This window comes from Salmo salar, chromosome ssa22 (genome assembly GCF_905237065.1).
Source record: "Salmo salar chromosome ssa22, Ssal_v3.1, whole genome shotgun sequence".
Taxonomy (NCBI): domain Eukaryota; kingdom Metazoa; phylum Chordata; class Actinopteri; order Salmoniformes; family Salmonidae; genus Salmo; species Salmo salar.
In genome coordinates this window covers 62,899,140-62,918,313 of record NC_059463.1, presented here as the reverse complement: position 1 = coordinate 62,918,313, position 19,174 = coordinate 62,899,140, and the positions used below count along the sequence as shown (strand labels likewise).

At 47.0% G+C, this 19,174-nt stretch overlaps 1 protein-coding gene across 3 annotated transcripts in view; it reads left to right on the top strand.

Annotated features, from left to right (window-relative positions):
* Positions 1-18,864, top strand: part of hdac11 (histone deacetylase 11) — a 69,704-nt gene extending 50,840 nt beyond the window's left edge. Inside the window, exons 8-11 of one of the 3 annotated variants that reach the window (XR_006761320.1) lie at positions 837-933; positions 9,879-10,057; positions 12,336-13,701; positions 13,878-18,864. Coding sequence is in view for 1 of the 3 variants with exons in the window: in XM_045705380.1 (XP_045561336.1) it covers positions 837-933; positions 9,879-10,057; positions 12,336-12,602 (543 nt within the window). In the remaining 2 variants the exon portion in view is untranslated. Of the gene's footprint in view, positions 1-836; positions 934-9,878; positions 10,058-12,335 lie in introns of all 3 variants that reach the window. The other 2 variants (XR_006761319.1, XM_045705380.1) reach the window with 2 other exon arrangements.
* Positions 18,865-19,174: the final 310 nt, after the last annotated feature.

Sequence of the window (19,174 nt, the reverse complement as noted above, 5' to 3'; positions counted from 1 at the left end):
AACTGACAGCAGCCATGTCAGCTTCCAGACGCCGGTAATGTAAAACTGACAGCAGCCATGTCAGCTTCCAGACGCGGTAATGTAAAACTGACAGCAGCCATGACAGCTTCCAGACGCGGTAATGTAAAACTGACAGCAGCCATGTCAGCTTCCAGACGCGGTAATGTAAAACTGACAGCAGCCATGTCAGCTTCCTGACGCGGTAATGTAAAACTGACAGCAGCCATGTCAGCTTCCAGACGCGGTAATGTAAAACTGACAGCAGCCATGACAGCTTCCTGACGCGGTAATGTAAAACTGACAGCAGCCATGACAGCTTCCAGACGCGGTAATGTAAAACTGACAGCAGCCATGACAGCTTCCAGACGCGGTAATGTAAAACTGACAGCAGCCATGTCAGCTTCCAGACGCGGTAATGTAAAACTGACAGCAGCCATGTCAGCTTCCTGACGCGGTAATGTAAAACTGACAGCAGCCATGACAGCTTCCTGACGCGGTAATGTAAAACTGACAGCAGCCATGACAGCTTCCTGACGCGGTAATGTAAAACTGACAGCAGCCATGTCAGCTTCCAGACGCGGTAATGTAAAACTGACAGCTTCCAGACACTAGTGGACAGATCGAGAAACAGAAGGATACGAAGAGTGATGGAGAGGCATTGACTTTTGGATGAGTGTCATTTTAATCGGAAACATCTTTTGGACGGACGGCAACATTATTTATCCCTCATCTCACCCTGTCACTCTGACTGTCAGAAGGTAAATTATAATAATATCAGGGGTGCTGAAGGATCTCTGTGTAGACTGGCTCTGACATCACTTCCTCTTTCTGCCTAGGGGAACGGTCATGAGCGTGACTTCCTGGATGACAGACGTGTTTTCATCATGGACGTCTACAACCGATACATCTACCCTGGAGACGGATATGCAAAGAGTAAGATACCTCTAACCTATGACCACCTAACCCTCTACAACCGATACATCTACCCTGGAGACGGATATGCTAAGAGTAAGATACCTCTAACCTATGACCCCTAACCCTCTACAACCGATACATCTACCCTGGAGATGGATACCCTAAGAGTAAGATACCTCTAACCTATGACCCCCTAACCCTCTACAACCGATACATCTACCCTGGAGATGGATACCCTAAGAGTAAGATACCTCTAACCTATGACCCCCTAACCCTCTACAACCGATACATCTACCCTGGAGATGGATACCCTAAGAGTAAGATACCTCTAACCTATGACCCCTAACCCTCTACAACCGATACATCTACCCTGGAGATGGATACCCTAAGAGTAAGATACCTCTAACCTATGACCCCTAACCCTCTACAACCGATACATCTACCCTGGAGATGGATACCCTAAGAGTAAGATACCTCTAACCTATGACCCCCTAACCCTCTACAACCGATACATCTACCCTGGAGATGGATACCCTAAGAGTAAGATACCTCTAACCTATGACCCCTAACCCTCTACAACCGATACATCTACCCTGGAGATGGATACCCTAAGGGTAAGATACCTCTAACCTATGACCCCCTAACCCTCTACAACCGATACATCTACCCTGGAGATGGATACCCTAAGAGTAAGATACCTCTAACCTATGACCCCTAACCCTCTACAACCGATACATCTACCCTGGAGATGGATACCCTAAGAGTAAGATACCTCTAACCTATGACCCCCTAACCCTCTACAACCGATACATCTACCCTGGAGATGGATACCCTAAGAGTAAGATACCTCTAACCTATGACCCCCTAACCCTCTACAACCGATACATCTACCCTGGAGATGGATACCCTAAGAGTAAGATACCTCTAACCTATGACCCCCTAACCCTCTACAACCGATACATCTACCCTGGAGACGGATATGCAAAGAGTAAGATACCTCTAACCTATGACCCCCTAACCCTCTACAACCGATACATCTACCCTGGAGACGGATACCCTAAGAGTAAGATACCTCTAACCTATGACCCCCTAACCCTCTACAACCGATACATCTACCCTGGAGATGGATACCCTAAGAGTAAGATACCTCTAACCTATGACCCCCTAACCCTCTACAACCGATACATCTACCCTGGAGATGGATACCCTAAGAGTAAGATACCTCTAACCTATGACCCCCTAACCCTCTACAACCGATACATCTACCCTGGAGACGGATACCCTAAGAGTAAGATACCTCTAACCTATGACCCCCTAACCCTCTACAACAGATACATCTACCCTGGAGACGGATACCCTAAGAGTAAGATACCTCTAACCTATGACCCCCTAACCCTCTACAACCGATACATCTACCCTGGAGATGGATACCCTAAGAGTAAGATACCTCTATCCTATGACCCCCTAACCCTCTACAACCGATACATCTACCCTGGAGACGGATATGCAAAGAGTAAGATACCTCTAACCTATGACCCCCTAACCCTCTACAACCGATACATCTACCCTGGAGACGGATACCCTAAGAGTAAGATACCTCTAACCTATGACCCCCTAACCCTCTACAACCGATACATCTACCCTGGAGATGGATACCCTAAGAGTAAGATACCTCTAACCTATGACCCCTAACCCTCTACAACCGATACATCTACCCTGGAGATGGATACCCTAAGAGTAAGATACCTCTAACCTATGACCCCCTAACCCTCTACAACCGATACATCTACCCTGGAGATGGATACCCTAAGAGTAAGATACCTCTAACCTATGACCCCCTAACCCTCTACAACCGATACATCTACCCTGGAGATGGATACCCTAAGAGTAAGATACCTCTAACCTATGACCCCCTAACCCTCTACAACCGATACATCTACCCTGGAGATGGATACCCTAAGAGTAAGATACCTCTAACCTATGACCCCTAACCCTCTACAACCGATACATCTACCCTGGAGATGGATACCCTAAGAGTAAGATACCTCTAACCTATGACCCCCTAACCCTCTACAACCGATACATCTACCCTGGAGATGGATACCCTAAGAGTAAGATACCTCTAACCTATGACCCCTAACCCTCTACAACCCATACATCTACCCTGGAGATGGATACCCTAAGAGTAAGATACCTCTAACCTATGACCCCCTAACCCTCTACAACCGATACATCTACCCTGGAGATGGATACCCTAAGAGTAAGATACCTCTAACCTATGACCCCTAACCCTCTACAACCGATACATCTACCCTGGAGATGGATACCCTAAGAGTAAGATACCTCTAACCTATGACCCCCTAACCCTCTACAACCGATACATCTACCCTGGAGACGGATATGCAAAGAGTAAGATACCTCTAACCTATGACCCCCTAACCCTCTACAACCGATACATCTACCCTGGAGATGGATACCCTAAGAGTAAGATACCTCTAACCTATGACCCCCTATCCCTCTACAACCGATACATCTACCCTGGAGATGGATACCCTAAGAGTAAGATACCTCTAACCTATGACCCCTAACCCTCTACAACCGATACATCTACCCTGGAGATGGATACCCTAAGAGTAAGATACCTCTAACCTATGACCCCCTAACCCTCTACAACCGATACATCTACCCTGGAGACGGATATGCAAAGAGTAAGATACCTCTAACCTATGACCCCCTAACCCTCTACAACCGATACATCTACCCTGGAGATGGATACCCTAAGAGTAAGATACCTCTAACCTATGACCCCCTAACCCTCTACAACCGATACATCTACCCTGGAGATGGATACCCTAAGAGTAAGATACCTCTAACCTATGACCCCTAACCCTCTACAACCGATACATCTACCCTGGAGATGGATACCCTAAGAGTAAGATACCTCTAACCTATGACCCCTAACCCTCTACAACCGATACATCTACCCTGGAGATGGATACCCTAAAGAGTAAGATACCTCTAACCTATGACCCCTAACCCTCTACAACCGATACATCTACCCTGGAGATGGATACCCTAAGAGTAAGATACCTCTAACCTATGACCCCCTAACCCTCTACAACCGATACATCTACCCTGGAGATGGATACCCTAAGAGTAAGATACCTCTAACCTATGACCCCTAACCCTCTACAACCGATACATCTACCCTGGAGATGGATACCCTAAGAGTAAGATACCTCTAACCTATGACCCCCTAACCCTCTACAACCGATACATCTACCCTGGAGATGGATACCCTAAGAGTAAGATACCTCTAACCTATGACCCCCTAACCCTCTACAACCGATACATCTACCCTGGAGACGGATATGCAAAGAGTAAGATACCGCTAACCTATGACCCCCTAACCCTCTACAACCGATACATCTACCCTGGAGATGGATACCCTAAGAGTAAGATACCTCTAACCTATGACCCCCTAACCCTCTACAACCGATACATCTACCCTGGAGACGGATATGCAAAGAGTAAGATACCTCTAACCTATGACCCCTAACCCTCTACAACCGATACATCTACCCTGGAGATGGATACCCTAAGAGTAAGATACCTCTAACCTATGACCCCCTAACCCTCTACAACCGATACATCTACCCTGGAGATGGATACCTTAAGAGTAAGATACCTCTAACCTATGACCCCTAACCCTCTACAACCGATACATCTACCCTGGAGATGGATACCCTAAGAGTAAGATACCTCTAACCTATGACCCCTAACCCTCTACAACCGATACATCTACCCTGGAGATGGATACCCTAAGAGTAAGATACCTCTAACCTATGACCCCTAACCCTCTACAACCGATACATCTACCCTGGAGATGGATACCCTAAGAGTAAGATACCTCTAACCTATGACCCCCTAACCCTCTACAACCGATACATCTACCCTGGAGATGGATACCGTAAGAGTAAGATACCTCTAACCTATGACCCCCTAACCCTCTACAACCGATACATCTACCCTGGAGATGGATACCCTACTAGTAAGATACCTCTAACCTATGACCCCCTAACCCTCTACAACCGATACATCTACCCTGGAGATGGATACCTAAGAGTAAGATACCTCTAACCTATGACCCCCTATCCCTCTACAACCGATACATCTACCCTGGAGATGGATACCCTAAGAGTAAGATACCTCTAACCTATGACCCCTAACCCTCTACAACCGATACATCTACCCTGGAGATGGATACCCTAAGAGTAAGATACCTCTAACCTATGACCCCCTAACCCTCTACAACCGATACATCTACCCTGGAGACGGATACGCAAAGAGTAAGATACCTCTAACCTATGACCCCTAACCCTCTACAACCGATACATCTACCCTGGAGATGGATACCCTAAGAGTAAGATACCTCTAACCTATGACCCCTAACCCTCTACAACCGATACATCTACCCTGGAGATGGATACCCTAAGAGTAAGATACCTCTAACCTATGACCCCCCGATACATCTACCCTGGAGATGGATATCCCAAGAAGATACCTCTAACCTATGACCCCCTAACCCTCTACAACCGATACATCTACCCTGGAGATGGATACCCTAAGAGTAAGATACCTCTAACCTATGACCCCTAACCCTCTACAACCGATACATCTACCCTGGAGATGGATACCCTAAGAGTAAGATACCTCTAACCTATGACCCCTAACCCTCTACAACCGATACATCTACCCTGGAGATGGATACCCTAAGAGTAAGATACCTCTAACCTATGACCCCCTAACCCTCTACAACCGATACATCTACCCTGGAGATGGATACCCTAAGAGTAAGATACCTCTAACCTATGACCCCTAACCCTCTACAACCGATACATCTACCCTGGAGATGGATACCCTAAGAGTAAGATACCTCTAACCTATGACCCCCTAACCCTCTACAACCGATACATCTACCCTGGAGATGGATACCCTAAGAGTAAGATACCTCTAACCTATGACCCCTAACCCTCTACAACCGATACATCTACCCTGGAGACGGATATGCAAAGAGTAAGATACCTCTAACCTATGACCCCTAACCCTCTACAACCGATACATCTACCCTGGAGATGGATACCCTAAGAGTAAGATACCTCTAACCTATGACCCCCTAACCCTCTACAACCGATACATCTACCCTGGAGACGGATATGCAAAGAGTAAGATACCTCTAACCTATGACCCCCTAACCCTCTACAACCGATACATCTACCCTGGAGATGGATACCCTAAGAGTAAGATACCTCTAACCTATGACCCCCTAACCCTCTACAACCGATACATCTACCCTGGAGATGGATACCCTAAGAGTAAGATACCTCTAACCTATGACCCCTAACCCTCTACAACCGATACATCTACCCTGGAGATGGATACCCTAAGAGTAAGATACCTCTAACCTATGACCCCTAACCCTCTACAACCGATACATCTACCCTGGAGATGGATACCCTAAGAGTAAGATACCTCTAACCTATGACCCCCTAACCCTCTACAACCGATACATCTACCCTGGAGATGGATACCCTAAGAGTAAGATACCTCTAACCTATGACCCCCTAACCCTCTACAACCGATACATCTACCCTGGAGATGGATACCGTAAGAGTAAGATACCTCTAACCTATGACCCCCTAACCCTCTACAACCGATACATCTACCCTGGAGATGGATACCCTACTAGTAAGATACCTCTAACCTATGACCCCCTAACCCTCTACAACCGATACATCTACCCTGGAGATGGATACCCTAAGAGTAAGATACCTCTAACCTATGACCCCCTAACCCTCTACAACCGATACATCTACCCTGGAGATGGATACCCTAAGAGTAAGATACCTCTAACCTATGACCCCTAACCCTCTACAACCGATACATCTACCCTGGAGACGGATATGCAAAGAGTAAGATACCTCTAACCTATGACCCCTAACCCTCTACAACCGATACATCTACCCTGGAGATGGATACCCTAAGAGTAAGATACCTCTAACCTATGACCCCCTAACCCTCTACAACCGATACATCTACCCTGGAGATGGATACCCTAAGAGTAAGATACCTCTAACCTATGACCCCTAACCCTCTACAACCGATACATCTACCCTGGAGATGGATACCCTAAGAGTAAGATACCTCTAACCTATGACCCCCTAACCCTCTACAACCGATACATCTACCCTGGAGATGGATACCCTAAGAGTAAGATACCTCTAACCTATGACCCCCTAACCCTCTACAACCGATACATCTACCCTGGAGATGGATACCCTAAGAGTAAGATACCTCTAACCTATGACCCCTAACCCTCTACAACCGATACATCTACCCTGGAGATGGATACCGTAAGAGTAAGATACCTCTAACCTATGACCCCCTAACCCTCTACAACCGATACATCTACCCTGGAGATGGATACCCTACTAGTAAGATACCTCTAACCTATGACCCCCTAACCCTCTACAACCGATACATCTACCCTGGAGATGGATACCCTAAGAGTAAGATACCTCTAACCTATGACCCCCTAACCCTCTACAACCGATACATCTACCCTGGAGATGGATACCCTAAGAGTAAGATACCTCTAACCTATGACCCCCTAACCCTCTATAACCGATACATCTACCCTGGAGATGGATACCCTAAGAGTAAGATACCTCTAACCTATGACCCCCTAACCCTCTACAACCGATACATCTACCCTGGAGATGGATACCCTAAGAGTAAGATACCTCTAACCTATGACCCCTAACCCTCTACAACCGATACATCTACCCTGGAGATGGATACCCTAAGAGTAAGATACCTCTAACCTATGACCCCCTAACCCTCTACAACCGATACATCTACCCTGGAGATGGATACCCTAAGAGTAAGATACCTCTAACCTATGACCCCCTAACCCTCTACAACCGATACATCTACCCTGGAGATGGATACCCTAAGAGTAAGATACCTCTAACCTATGACCCCTAACCCTCTACAACCGATACATCTACCCTGGAGATGGATACCCTAAGAGTAAGATACCTCTAACCTATGACCCCCTAACCCTCTACAACCGATACATCTACCCTGGAGATGGATACCCTAAGAGTAAGGCACCTGAAAATGATCTCCATTTTATTTTTTTGGGGTACTAAATTGGATATTGTGTTTTTGAGGCCACTGGACTATGAAATCAATAGTAGTTTGATATTATTCTTATAGTGTGTTGCTGTATAGAATAGTGGTTTGATTGTTGTGTCCCACAGGGGGCAGACTCTGACCTGTCCCACTCTGACCTGTCCCACTCTGACCTGTCCCACTCTGACCTGTCCCACTCTGACCTGTCCCACTCTGACCTGTCCCACACTGCTGCCTAAAGAGATTTCTCTTCTCTGACTCTCTACCCCTCTACCTGACGACATAACGGTGTTCTCTGACTCTTCCTCTACCTGAAGACATAACGGTGTTCTCTGACTCTCTACCCCTCTACCTGAAGACATAACGGTGTTCTCTGACTCTTCCTCTACCTGAAGACATAACGGTGTTCTCTGACTCTTCCTCTACCTGAAGACATAACGGTGTTCTCTGACTCTTCCTCTTCCTGAAGACATAACGGTGTTCTCTGACTCTTCCTGAAGACATAACGGTGTTCTCTGACTCTTCCTCTACCTGAAGACATAACGGTGTTCTCTGACTCTTCCTCTACCTGAAGACATAACGGTGTTCTCTGACTCTTCCTCTTCCTCAAGACATAACGGTGTTCTCTGACTCTTCCTCTACCTGAAGACATAACGGTGTTCTCTGACTCTCTACCCCTCTACCTGACGACATAACGGTGTTCTCTGACTCTCTACCCCTCTACCTGAAGACATAACGGTGTTCTCTGACTCTTCCTCTACCTGAAGACATAACATTCTGTCCCTATCAAACAAACCCTCTCCATACCTGCTGGAAAAGTGTGTGTATGTGTGTGTGTGTGTGTCGGTGCAATAAGTGTGTGTGTGTGTGTGTGTGTGTGTGGTTGTGTGTGTGTGTGTGTGTTGGACCTGTACAGTTGATTATTTCAGGAGGTTTAATCAGTGTCTCATTATTCTGTTGTACTTTCAAAACAAATGTAAAATAGTTTAATTCATAACAGGCATGAAATGACTTGGGTTCTATGGGTTCTATCAATGGAAACAGGATGCACCAGCTCAATTTCGAATCTCATAGCAGGGGGTCTGAGTACAATACTTTCCGAATGCAATAGTACATTGTTGTGTTTCCCGGGGCGATTAAATGTAAGGCACTGGGGGAACGAAGGACCTGTCTGTCTACCTGTCTGTCTACCTGTCTCTCTACCTGTCTCTCTACCTGTCTCTCTACCTGTCTCTCTACCTGTCTCTCTACCTGTCTGTCTACCTGTCTCTCTACCTGTCTGTCTACCTGTCTCTCTACCTGTCTGTCTACCTGTCTCTCTACCTGTCTCTCTACCTGTCTCTCTACCTGTCTGTCTACCTGTCTCTCTACCTGTCTGTCTACCTGTCTCTCTACCTGTCTCTCTACCTGTCTGTCTACCTGTCTCTCTACCTGTCTCTCTACCTGTCTGTCTACCTGTCTCTCTACCTGTCTGTCTACCTGTCTCTCTACCTGTCTCACTACCTGTCTGTCTACCTGTCTCACTACCTGTCTGTCTACCTGTCTCTCTACCTGTCTCTCTACCTGTCTGTCTACGTGTCTGTCTACCTGTCTCTCTACCTGTCTCTCTACCTGTCTGTCTACGTGTCTGTCTACCTGTCTCTCTACCTGTCTCACTACCTGTCTGTCTACCTGTCTCACTACCTGTCTGTCTACCCGTCTCTCTACCTGTCTCTCTACCTGTCTGTCTACCTGTCTCTCTACCTGTCTGTCTATGTCTCTCTCAGGAGCCATAAAGCGTCAGGTGGAGCTGGACTGGGGGACGGAGGATGATGAGTACCTCGGGAAGGTAGAGCTCCACACGGAGGGTGCTCTCAATGAGGTCCGGCCTGACATCATAGTATACAACGCCGGGACAGACATCCTGGACGGAGACCCCCTGGGAGGGCTGGCTATCTCACCACAGGTAGGGTTGGTAGGGGACTGGCTATCTCACCACAGGTAGGGTTGGTAGGGGACTGGCTATCTCACCACAGGTAGGGTTGGTAGGGGACTGGCTATCTCACCACAGGTAGGGTTGGTAGGGGACTGGCTATCTCACCACAGGTAATGTTGGTAGGGGACTGGCTATCTCACCACAGGTAGGGTTGGTAGGGGACTGGCTATCTCACCACAGGTAGGGTTGGTAGAGGACTGGCTATCTCACCACAGGTAATGTTGGTAGGGGACTGGCTATCTCACCACAGGTAGGGTTGGTAGAGGACTGGCTATCTCACCACAGGTAGGGTTGGTAGAGGACTGGCTATCTCACCACAGGTAGGGTTGGTAGAGGACTGGCTATCTCACCACAGGTAGGGTTGGTAAGGGACTGGCTATCTCACCACAGGTAGGGTTGGTAGGGGACTGGCTATCTCACCACAGGTAATGTTGTAGGGGACTGGCTATCTCACCACAGGTAGGGTTGGTAAGGGACTGGCTATCTCACCACAGGTAGGGTTGGTAAGGGACTGGCTATCTCACCACAGGTAGGGTTGGTAAGGGACTGGCTATCTCACCACAGGTAGGGTTGGTAGAGGACTGGCTATCTCACCACAGGTAGGGTTGTTAGAGGACTGGCTATCTCACCACAGGTAGGGTTGGTAGAGGACTGGCTATCTCACCACAGGTAGGGTTGGTAGGGGACTGGCTATCTCACCACAGGTAGGGTTGGTAGAGGACTGGCTATCTCACCACAGGTAGGGTTAGTAGAGGACTGGCTATCTCACCACAGGTAGGATTGGTAGGGGACTGGCTATCTCACCACAGGTAGGGTTAGTAGGGGACTGGCTATCTCACCACAGGTAGGGTTGGTAGAGGACTGGCTATCTCACCACAGGTAGGGTTGGTAGAGGACTGGCTATCTCACCACAGGTAGGGTTGGTAGAGGACTGGCTATCTCACCACAGGTAGGGTTGGTAGAGGACTGGCTATCTCACCACAGGTAGGGTTGGTAGAGGACTGGCTATCTCACCACAGGTAGGGTTGGTAAGGGACTGGCTATCTCACCACAGGTAGGGTTGGTAGGGGACTGGCTATCTCACCACAGGTAATGTTGTAGGGGACTGGCTATCTCACCACAGGTAGGGTTGGTAAGGGACTGGCTATCTCACCACAGGTAGGGTTGGTAAGGGACTGGCTATCTCACCACAGGTAGGGTTGGTAAGGGACTGGCTATCTCACCACAGGTAGGGTTGGTAGAGGACTGGCTATCTCACCACAGGTAGGGTTGTTAGAGGACTGGCTATCTCACCACAGGTAGGGTTGGTAGAGGACTGGCTATCTCACCACAGGTAGGGGTTGGTAGGGGACTGGCTATCTCACCACAGGTAGGGTTGGTAGAGGACTGGCTATCTCACCACAGGTAGGGTTAGTAGAGGACTGGCTATCTCACCACAGGTAGGATTGGTAGGGGACTGGCTATCTCACCACAGGTAGGGTTGGTAGAGGACTGGCTATCTCACCACAGGTAGGGTTGGTAGAGGACTGGCTATCTCACCACAGGTAGGGTTGGTAGGGGACTGGCTATCTCACCACAGGTAGGGCTGGTAGGGGACTGGCTATCTCACCACAGGTAGGGTTGGTAGGGGACTGGCTATCTCACCACAGGTAGGGTTGGTAGAGGACTGGCTATCTCACCACAGGTAGGGTTGGTAGGGGACTGGCTATCTCACCACAGGTAGGGTTGGTAGAGGACTGGCTATCTCACCACAGGTAGGGCTGGTAGGGGACTGGCTATCTCACCACAGGTAATGTTGGTAGGGGACTGGCTATCTCACCACAGGTAGGTTTGGCAGAGGAGTCAGTCTTTCCATTCCCTGAGATGGTCATCACTTGTTCTTTAAAACCTCCAGACCAGCTGTCCTCATTGTTATGTCTCCACCTGTCCCCCCTGAGGAGGGTGTGTGTTTGTGGGGACTGTCCAGATGTCTCCTTCCCACCTGGCAATTCTGGGGTTAATGGCTGTGAATGGAGGGGAAAGGGAAGCATGCGGGCAGAGAGGAAGAGAAACACAGAGCTCCAGTCCCTCAGGGGACTGGCTGTGGAATGATTCTATCATAATATGACGTTATGCAGCATTTGTTCATCCTCATTGCTTTGGGTTGTTATTGGACACTAAGATTAAATGACAAAGACCAAATTATTCAACTGTTTTTCTTAGAGGCTGTCTAGACTCAAACTGAAGCTTAAATACTCCTCTCTTCCAGGGCATAGTAAAGAGGGATGAGATAGTTTTCCGGGCAGCACGAAGGAGAGGGATTCCCATCCTGATGGTGACGTCTGGCGGATATCAGAAGAGGACAGCTCGCATCATCGCTGACTCCATCATCAACCTGCGACGCCAGGGCCTGATTGGAGGGAATGAGGATGGGGATGTGACAGAGGAGTGTGTGGGCGGAGTCTCCCTCATGATGAGCAGCTCTGACTCCTCCCCTTCCTCTGTGTCGACAGGACCAGCACCCAACACCATCTGACTGGAACTGAACATGAGTTGGATCTTAGGGCCCAGAGCTTCTCCTGGAAACCTATTGTGCTCGGGATTAGAGTGCCTTTTCAGACTTCCCCGCGATCTTACTGATGCCCAAGGTGACTGTGGCAGGGCTTGGTAATGGTACAGGGTTGGTCAGGTAGCCTAGTGGTTAAGAGTCAGTAATTGGTTGGGTGGGTGGTTAAGTGGTTGGGCCAGTAATCAAAAGGTCGCTGGTTTGAATCCCCGAGCCAGCTAGGTGAAAAATCTCTGGATAACAGTTTCTGCTAAATTACTAAAATGTAAATGTCTGAGACATTCTGTAGCGGTACGGGGTTGGTCTGAGACATTCTGTAGTGGTACGGGGTTGGTCTGAGACATTCTGTAGCGGTACGGGGTTGGTCTGAGACATTCTGTAGCGGTACGGGGTTGGTCTGAGACATTCTGTAGCGGTACGGGGTTGGTCTGAGACATTCTGTAGCGGTACGGGGTTGGTCTGAGACATTCTGTAGTGGTACGGGGTTGGTCTGAGACATTCTGTAGTGGTACGGGGTTGGTCTGAGACATTCTGTAGTGGTACGGGGTTGGTCTGAGACATTCTGTAGTGGTACGGGGTTGGTCTGAGACATTCTGTAGTGGTACGGGGTTGGTCTGAGACATTCTGTAGGGGTACGGGGTTGGTCTGAGACATTCTGTAGGGGTACGGGGTTGGTCTGAGACATTCTGTAGTGGTACGGGGTTGGTCTGAGACATTCTGTAGTGGTACGGGGTTGGTCTGAGACATTCTGTAGTGGTACGGGGTTGGTCTGAGACATTCTGTAGTGGTACGGGGTTGGTCTGAGACATTCTGTAGTGGTACCGGGTTGGTCTGAGACGGGGTTGGTCTGAGACATTCTGTAGGGGTACGGGGTTGGTCTGAAACAGATGTACAGTATTCTGTGGACAGTAGTTTAATACTAACACTGAACATGGTAGAGACTTCAGACATTGGACTTTAAGATTGACTTAAGTTTTGTGGTTCATGTATTAGTTTCTGGATCAGACCAATGTAGGGAGAAAGAGGGCCTTTTCCCCCTAATATTGATGATGGTCAGGAACTGGGTTAGGTCTGACTGGCCCAGAGTTTCACCTGGGCTCCTGGGCTATGACCCAAATGGCACCCAATTCCTTATATAGTGCACTACGTTGGGTTAGGTCTGACTGGCCCAGAGTTTCACCTGGGCTCCTGGGCTATGACCCAAATGGCACCCGATTCCTTATATAGTGCACTACGTTGGGTTAGGTCTGACTGGCCCAGAGTTTCACCTGGGCTCCTGGGCTATGACCCAAATGGCACCCAATTCCTTATATAGTGCACTATGTTGGGTTAGGTCTGACTGGCCCAGAGTTTCACCTGGGCTCCTGGGCTATGACCCAAATGGCACCCAATTCCTTATATAGTGCACTACGTTGGGTTAGGTCTGACTGGCCCAGAGTTTCACCTGGGCTCCTGGGCTATGACCCAAAAGGCACCCAATTCCTTATATAGTGCACTACGTTGGGTTAGGTCTGACTGGCCCAGAGTTTCACCTGGGCTCCTGGGCTATGACCCAAATGGCACCCAATTCCTTATATAGTGCACTACGTTGGGTTAGGTCTGACTGGCCCAGAGTTTCACCTGGGCTCCTGGGCTATGACCCAAATGGCACCCAATTCCTTATATAGTGCACTACGTTGGGTTAGGTCTGACTGGCCCAGAGTTTCACCTGGGCTCCTGGGCTATGACCCAAATGGCAGCCATTTTAGGTAAAACTTATATAGTGCACTACGTTGGGCCAAGGGGCCAGTATGCCACTGACTTTAATTCGCTAGTTCATATTGACTTGAAGGACCAATCTATGAAAAAAGGGCCTTTTACCTGGTCTAATTACATGGGTTGGCCAGGGATAACTCATGGTATTACCTGGGTTGGCCAGGGATAACTCATGGTATTACCTGGTCTAATTACATGGGTTGGCCAGGGATAACTCATGGTATTACCTGGGTTGGCCAGGGATAACTCATGGTATTACCTGGGTTGGCCAGGGATAACTCGTGGTATTACCTGGGTTGGCCAGGGATAACTCATGGTATTACCTGGTCTAATTACATGGGTTGGCCAGGGATAACTCATGGTATTACCTGGGTTGGCCAGGGATAACTCATGGTATTACCTGGGTTGGCCAGGGATAACTCGTGGTATTACCTGGGTTGGCCAGGGATAACTCATGGTATTACCTGGTCTAATTACATGGGTTGGCCAGGGATAACTCATGGTATTACCTGGGTTGGCCAGGGATAACTCGTGGTATTACCTGGGTTGGCCAGGGATAACTCATGGTATTACCTGGGTTGGCCAGGGATAACTCATGGTATTACCTGGGTTGGCCAGGGATAACTCATGGTATTACCTGGGTTGGCCAGGGATAACTCGTGGTATTACCTGGGTTGGCCAGGGATAACTCGTGGTATTACCTGGGTTGGCCAGGGATAACTCATGGTATTACATGGGTTGGCCAGGGATAACTCATGGTATTACCTGGGTTGGCCAGGGATAACTCATGGTATTACCTGGGTTGGCCAGGGATAACTCATGGTATTACCTGGTCTAATTACATGGGTTGGCCAGGGATAACTCATGGTATTACCTGGGTTGGCCAGGGATAACTCATGGTATTACCTGGGTTGGCCAGGGATAACTCGTGGTATTACCTGGGTTGGCCAGGGATAACTCATGGTATTACCTGGTCTAATTACATGGGTTGGCCAGGGATAACTCATGGTATTACCTGGGTTGGCCAGGGATAACTCGTGGTATTACCTGGGTTGGCCAGGGATAACTCATGGTATTACCTGGGTTGGCCAGGGATAACTCATGGTATTACCTGGGTTGGCCAGGGATAACTCATGGTATTACCTGGGTTGGCCAGGGATAACTCGTGGTATTACCTGGGTTGGCCAGGGATAACTCGTGGTATTACCTGGGTTGGCCAGGGATAACTCATGGTATTACCTGGGTTGGCCAGGGATAACTCGTGGTATTACCTGGGTTGGCCAGGGATAACTCGTGGTATTACCTGGGTTGGCCAGGGATAACTCATGGTATTACCTGGGTTGGCCAGGGATAACTCATGGTATTACCTGGGTTGGCCAGGGATAACTCATGGTATTACCTGGGTTGGCCAGGGATAACTCATGGTATTACCTGGGTTGGCCAGGGATAACTCATGGTATTACCTGGTCTAATTACATGGGTTGGCCAGGGATAACTCGTGGTATTACCTGGGTTGGCCAGGGATAACTCATGGTATTACCTGGGTTGGCCAGGGATAACTCATGGTATTACATGGGTTGGCCAGGGATAACTCATGGTATTACCTGGGTTGGCCAGGGATAACTCATGGTATTACCTGGGTTGGCCAGGGATAACTCATGGTATTACCTGGTCTAATTACATGGGTTGGCCAGGGATAACTCGTGGTATTACCTGGGTTGGCCAGGGATAACTCATGGTATTACCTGGGTTGGCCAGGGATAACTCATGGTATTACATGGGTTGGCCAGGGATAACTCATGGTATTACCTGGGTTGGCCAGGGATAACTCATGGTATTACCTGGGTTGGCCAGGGATAACTCATGGTATTACCTGGGTTGGCCAGGGATAACTCATGGTATTACCTGGGTTGGCCAGGGATAACTCATGGTATTACCTGGTCTAATTACATGGGTTGGCCAGGGATAACTCATGGTATTACCTGGGTTGGCCAGGGATAACTCATGGTATTACCTGGGTTGGCCAGGGATAACTCATGGTATTACCTGGGTTGGCCAGGGATAACTCATGGTATTACCTGGGTTGGCCAGGGATAACTCATGGTATTACCTGGGTTGGCCAGGGATAACTCGTGGTATTACCTGGGTTGGCCAGGGATAACTCGTGGTATTACCTGGGTTGGCCAGGGATAACTCATGGTATTACCTGGGTTGGCCAGGGATAACTCGTGGTATTACCTGGGTTGGCCAGGGATAACTCATGGTATTACCTGGGTTGGCCAGGGATAACTCATGGTATTACCTGGTCTAATTACATGGGTTGGCCAGGGATAACTCATGGTATTACCTGGTCTAATTACATGGGTTGGCCAGGGATAACTCGTGGTATTACCTGGGTTGGCCAGGGATAACTCATGGTATTACCTGGTCTAATTACATGGGTTGGCCAGGGATAACTCGTGGTATTACCTGGGTTGGCCAGGGATAACTCATGGTATTACCTGGTCTAATTACATGGGTTGGCCAGGGATAACTCATGGTATTACCTGGGTTGGCCAGGGATAACTCATGGTATTACCTGGTCTAATTACATGGGTTGGCCAGGGATAACTCATGGGTCGTGTCCTAACACCCTATTATTTAGGGCGCTACTTTGGCCAAGGGGCTGTAAGGTAACTTAGTAGGACTTTACAGACATTTGCTTCATTGGATGTTGATAATATTGGAAGAGTTTTACATGTTGTATGAGTGTTTGGCAGAGGGTTTAAAGTTCATTATAACAATGTGAAAATGATTTTTTTAAAATAATTAATAATTAATTCGAGAATAATATGATTGGTATTGGTTAATTAATTAATGAGAGAATAAGATAATATGATTGGTATTGGTTAATTAATTAATGAGAGAATAATATAATATGATTGGTATTGGTTAATGAATAAATTAAAATGATTAGCAACATTCCAAAACGTAATTCTTATTCAGATTGGGAAATCTGGATTACATCCCATATGGCATCCTATTCCTTGTATAGTCCACTACTTTTGACCAGAGCTCCAACGTGCCCTGATTAAAAGTAGTGCACTAAATAGGGAATAGGGCGCCATTTGGAGCACATCCCTGATGTGATCTGCTACGCTCCGGCACCACATTCAGAATCCTCCTGATCTTAAGACTTTGTTGAAATATTTGGTTTAAGGTTCCTGCACTTGTTAGAAAGCAGTGATATATTCATTATATTGTCGGTCCATGTTTAAAGTTTTTGTCCTATGTACGGGGTACGCACGGTATACACTACATTGTCCAAAGAAATGCTTACTTGCAGGTTCCTTCATGACGATGCAACAATAAGAAACACTAAAAGATAATAATATGAACATAAAGTAAATGGCTCACTAAAATAGAATACATATTTTTGCATAAGTGTGTGTGTGTGTATATATATATATCACCTTATATATATATATATATATATATATATATATATAATATTATAATTGTATAATAAGCTAAGAGGAATATGATTATGGGAGAAGCTTTAGGGATGATTCTGATGGTTAAACTTTGTAGTATATGAATATAATAATGGCATTTAGCAGACATCATTCATCACCTTATTGTATTCAGCCATTCATCACCTTATTGTTTTCAGCCATTCAGCCATTCATGACCTTATTGTTTTCAGCCATTCATCACCTCATTGTATTCAGCCATTCATGGCCTTATTGTTTTCAGCCATTCATAACCTTATTGTTTTCAGCCATTCATCACCTCATTGTATTCAGCCATTCATCGCCTTATTGTTTTCAGCCATTCATAACCTTATTGTTTTCAGCCATTCATGACCTTATTGTTTTCAGCCATTCATAACCTTATTGTGTTCAGCCATTCATGACCTTATTGTATTCAGCCATTCATCACCTTATTGTTTTCAGCCATTCATGACCTTATTGGATTCAACCTGTTTCTCACACCTTTTCTTCAATCAGAAATTATTTTTGAATTCTAACAAACTTACTTTCAAGATAATTCTTTTTTTTTTGTTTCATATACATTTTACCCACATGGTACTTTTATACACAGTAGTATAACAAAAGTTGTGCATTACGTCTTGTCTTCTGACTGGCCGGTGTTGCACAGAGTTCGTTCGCCATGGGAGCATTCTCCTGTTGTATTCCCCATATTTATATTACATTCTGTTGTATTCCCCATACACACTAACGTTCAAAAGTTTGGGGTCACTTAGAAATGTCCTTGTTTTTGAAAGAAAAGCAAAAAAAATTGTCCATTAAAATAACATCAAATTGATCAGAAATACAGTGTAGACATTGTTAATGTTGTAAATGACTATTGTAGCTGGAAACAGCTGAGTTTTAATGGAGTATCTACATAGGCGTACAGAGGCCCATTATCAGCAACCATCACTCCTGTGTTCCAATGGCACGTTGTGTTAGCTAATCCAAGTTCATCATTTTAAAAGGCTAATTGATCATTAGAAAACCGTTTTGCAATTATGTTAGCACAGCTGAAAACTGTTGTTCTGATTAGAGGCAATAAGACTAGTTGAGTATCTGGAGCATCAGCATTTGTTGGTTCAATTACAGGCTCAAAATGGCCAGAAACAAATAACTTTCTTCTGAAACTCGTCAGTCTATTCTTGTTCTAAGAAATGAAGGCTATTCCATGCGAGAAATTGCCAAGAAACTGAAGATCTTGTACAACGCCTTGTACTACTCCCTTCACAGAACAGAGCAAACTGGCTCTAACCAGAATAGAAAGAGGAGTGG